Source organism: Ictidomys tridecemlineatus, chromosome 8 (genome assembly GCF_052094955.1).
Source record: "Ictidomys tridecemlineatus isolate mIctTri1 chromosome 8, mIctTri1.hap1, whole genome shotgun sequence".
NCBI lineage: Eukaryota > Metazoa > Chordata > Mammalia > Rodentia > Sciuridae > Ictidomys > Ictidomys tridecemlineatus.
Window position 1 is genome coordinate 121463423 of NC_135484.1, and position 3697 is coordinate 121467119.

At 38.1% G+C, this 3697-nt stretch overlaps 1 protein-coding gene across 1 annotated transcript; it reads left to right on the forward strand.

The window, feature by feature from the left end:
• The first annotated feature begins 1989 nt into the window (after positions 1–1989).
• On the forward strand, positions 1990–3226 carry LOC101961977 (RNA polymerase II subunit M). The gene is given in 2 exon segments (XM_078020324.1): positions 1990–2366; positions 2368–3226. Coding segments are annotated over 2 exon segments (1107 nt in total). The 5' UTR covers positions 1990–2093; the 3' UTR covers positions 3202–3226.
• Positions 3227–3697: the final 471 nt, after the last annotated feature.

A 3697-nucleotide genomic window follows, 5' to 3' on the forward strand; every position in this document is an offset into this window, starting at 1 on the left:
TCAGGGAGCCTATAGTAGATTCACCCCCCCCAAAAAAATTCAAAAATTCTCTCAGAGGCATAATATTTTCAAACTGTCAAAAGTACAAGATGAAAAGAATTATTTAAAACATTAAGCAACACCTAGGAAATCTTCATGAGACTAGTAGCTCACATTTTAGCAGAAATTTTTATAGGCCATAAGACAATGGGGTGATGCATTCAAAGTCCTAAATGAAGCACAAAATCAAAAACAAAAAAGATACCCAAGTTTACCATTTCTAGCAGAGCTTTCCTCCAGAACTGAAAAAGATACAATGGGTTTTCAAGACAAGCAAAAACAAAGGGAATTCCTTACCATAAAAGCTCAAGGGAGTACTACATTAGAAGTGAAAGATGATAACTACAGTTAAAGATATGCATAAAAGGGCTGGGGATGTGGCTCAAGCGGTAGCGCGCTCGCCTGCCATGCGTGCGGCCCGGGTTCGATCCTCAGCACCACATACCAACAAAGATGTTGTGTCTGCCGAGAACTAAAAAATAAATATTAAAAATTCTCTCTCTCTCTCTCCTTCTCTCTCTCTCTTTAAAAAAAAAGATATGCATAAAAATACCAACCTCACTGCTAGAGCAGAAACACAAAAGAAAAAGGAGAATCAATCATCAATGTGGAAAACCATCCAACCACAAACATGAACAAGAAGACAGGAAGACAGGGGAAAAGGAAACAATGAACAATAAGAAAATAATCCCTCCAAAGGACAGGACTATGTCTGTAGGTATTGGTAGTAATCTTGAATTGAAACATATTAAGTTCCAAATTTAAGTCAAAAACTTGCTGAATAGATAAAAAACAATATCCAATGATATTCTGGTTTCAAGAAAGTCACTTCATTAGAAAATATAAATACACACTGAAAGTGAAGGTATAAAAATTTACAGGACAAACAGAAACCAAAAGTATATAGATGTACCAATACTTATACCAGGTGTAATGGATATTAAATCAAAACAAAATATGAAGGAATAACTTTAATCAAGGAAGAGAGTAATATCTACACAGGAAACTACAAAACACTGAGGAAAGAAACAAGAGGTCAAAAATAAGATGAAAGCAAATATATGCCAGTTTATGGATAAGAAGAATTCATGTTTGTTAAAATGCATACCACCCAAAGTGTCTACAGGTTTAATGCAATTTTTATCAAAATACCAATGACCTTCTTCACATAACTAGGGGGAAAAGACAATCCTTAAATATTTACAGAGACAGGGCTTGGGTTATGGCTCAGCAGTATGGTGCTTATGTCGAAACTGCAAGGTCCTGGGTTTGATCCTCAGCATCACATAAAAACAAACAAACAAAACAAAAAACAAACAAACAAACAAACAGATAAATAAATAAAGTAAAGGTATTGTGTCCAACTACAACTACAAAAAATAAAAAAAAAATATTTACAGGATCAAAAAATAATACCCTGATATGTCAAACCAATAATGAGCAAAACATACAAAACTGGAGGCATTTATGACACCTGACTTCAAAATATACTACAAAGCTATAGTAATCAAAGAGCATGGGATTAACATAAAATAAACACAGACCTATATGACGTATTAGAAAACCAAAAAATAAATCCATGTTCTTAATCAATCCACTTATTTTAACAAATGCATCAAGAATATACATTAGAGAAAGGAAAGTCTCTTCAATAAATGATGTTGGGAAAACTGGACATCTACATGTATCAGAAAGAAACTAGACTCTATCTTTGGTCAGATATAAAAATCAACTAAAAAATGAGCCACAGACTTAAATGGAATTACATCAAACCAAAAGCTTCCGTATTTCAAAATAAAAGGATCAGCATAGTGAATAGATGGCACAGAGAAAAGAAGAAAATATTCTCCAAATATGTATCTTAAAATGGATTAATTTCCAGAATACTTAAGGAGCTCAAATAGCTCGAGAAAACAAAAATAAATAAATTATCTGATTGAGATAGACTCCCGCTCGTGCCCCGGAGTCGTCGCCGGCCGCGGATCCAGCGCCAGCTGAGGGGCCCGCTGAGGAAGCCGACTGCCCCGCGCGGCGCCAGCCTCAGCCCCCGCAGAATGTTCTCATTGCCCCGCGGCTTCCAGCACCAAGCTCCAGAGGACTTGGGGCAGCGGAGTTCGGCGGAGCTGGGGGAGATGTTGAAGCGCCAGGAGAGACTTTTGCGCAACGAAAAATTCATTTGCAAATTGCCCGACAAAGGTAAAAAGATCTTTGACACTGTTGCCAAACTGAAAGCTGCCACTGCAGAGCGTGAAGAGGTTAGAGGAAAACGTGAGCTGTTTCGTTCTGCTAGTTTAGACTGTGAGCTAAGGCAAAAAAGTAACTGCAGGAGTTGATGTGGATATGGAAAAGGCCCAGAGCTCTGACCGAATACTTGATACTTCATCACCAGTTCATGCCTGTTCCTTTGTAGATAACATCAAATCATCTAACACAACCTCAGAAAAACAGGGACTTGCACATCCTACTCAAAAAGGTGATGAAGAGATTCCAGAGGCTGAGTACACACTGAACAAGTGCCCAGCTTCCCACAAGAGATTCAAGGGGTCTTCCTCACTTGAAGCGAGAGAGCATCTCCCTCAGCATTATGTTTCAAGTCAAGCAGAAGTTACTTCCAGCAGTTTTGACAACCAGTTTATTGATAAGTTCCAAAGGATCACAGTTGCAGACCAAGGTACACATCACTCGGAAGAAAACACAAGTGCTGAAAACTTGATGGGCCTTCGTGATAGGACTCCTAAGAAGCCCCATTACACGGAAGTGTTAGAAATGCGAGCCAAAAATCCAGTGCCCCCACCACATAAATTTAAAACTAATGTTTTGCCATCACATCATAATGACCCACCTAGTCATTCTCAGAGGGGAGAGTCTCCTGTTTCCTTGGCAGAGCGGAGGCACAGGGACAAGCAGCATCTTGATGGCATCACAGCAGCGCGGCTCCTGCCACTTCACCATCTGCCTGCACAGCTGCTTTCCATAGAAGACTCTTTGGCACTTCAGAAACAGCAGAAACAGAATTATGAGGAGATGCAAGCAAAGCTCGCAGCACAAAAATTAGCTGAAAGACTGAATATTAAAATGCAGAGTTATAATCCAGAAGGGGAGTCTTCAGGGAAGTACCGAGAAGTAAGAGATGAAGATCAGTCCTCTGATGATGAATTATGAAGATGGGCATTGGAATTATCTCCTAAATCTTCTGCTCTTGAGAATCTTCCATCAGACTTTATAACAAGTATCAAGATTGGTGTCAGACACTGTTGAGGGAGAAAACTTTATAAAGTTACAAAAATGTTGCTACAAAAAAAAAAGCTCAGTTTGTCTTTCAGAAGATGATCTTCATGTGATTGAAAAGTTTAATATTTCAATATTGTGTTTAACCATATTGTATTAAAATTTTGTGGTATGTTGTGCATTGGTCTGATATTTTAGTATGTAGTGGAATATGTTTTTTTTCCTTTCAAATGGAAGTAGATAGCTTCACTTTTTTCTTATCCTTACCTCTATAAAATAGCATTTATTATGTCTTTTAGTGAAACACTTAGTTGTCCCAGTTACCTAAAATAAATTAGTAAGACTTAGTTCCCTCTTTTTTTTGAGCAGTGAAGGGAATACAGTCCAAAGCATTGTGTGTATGCTTACTTGGAGTAATTGAGATCTGGGA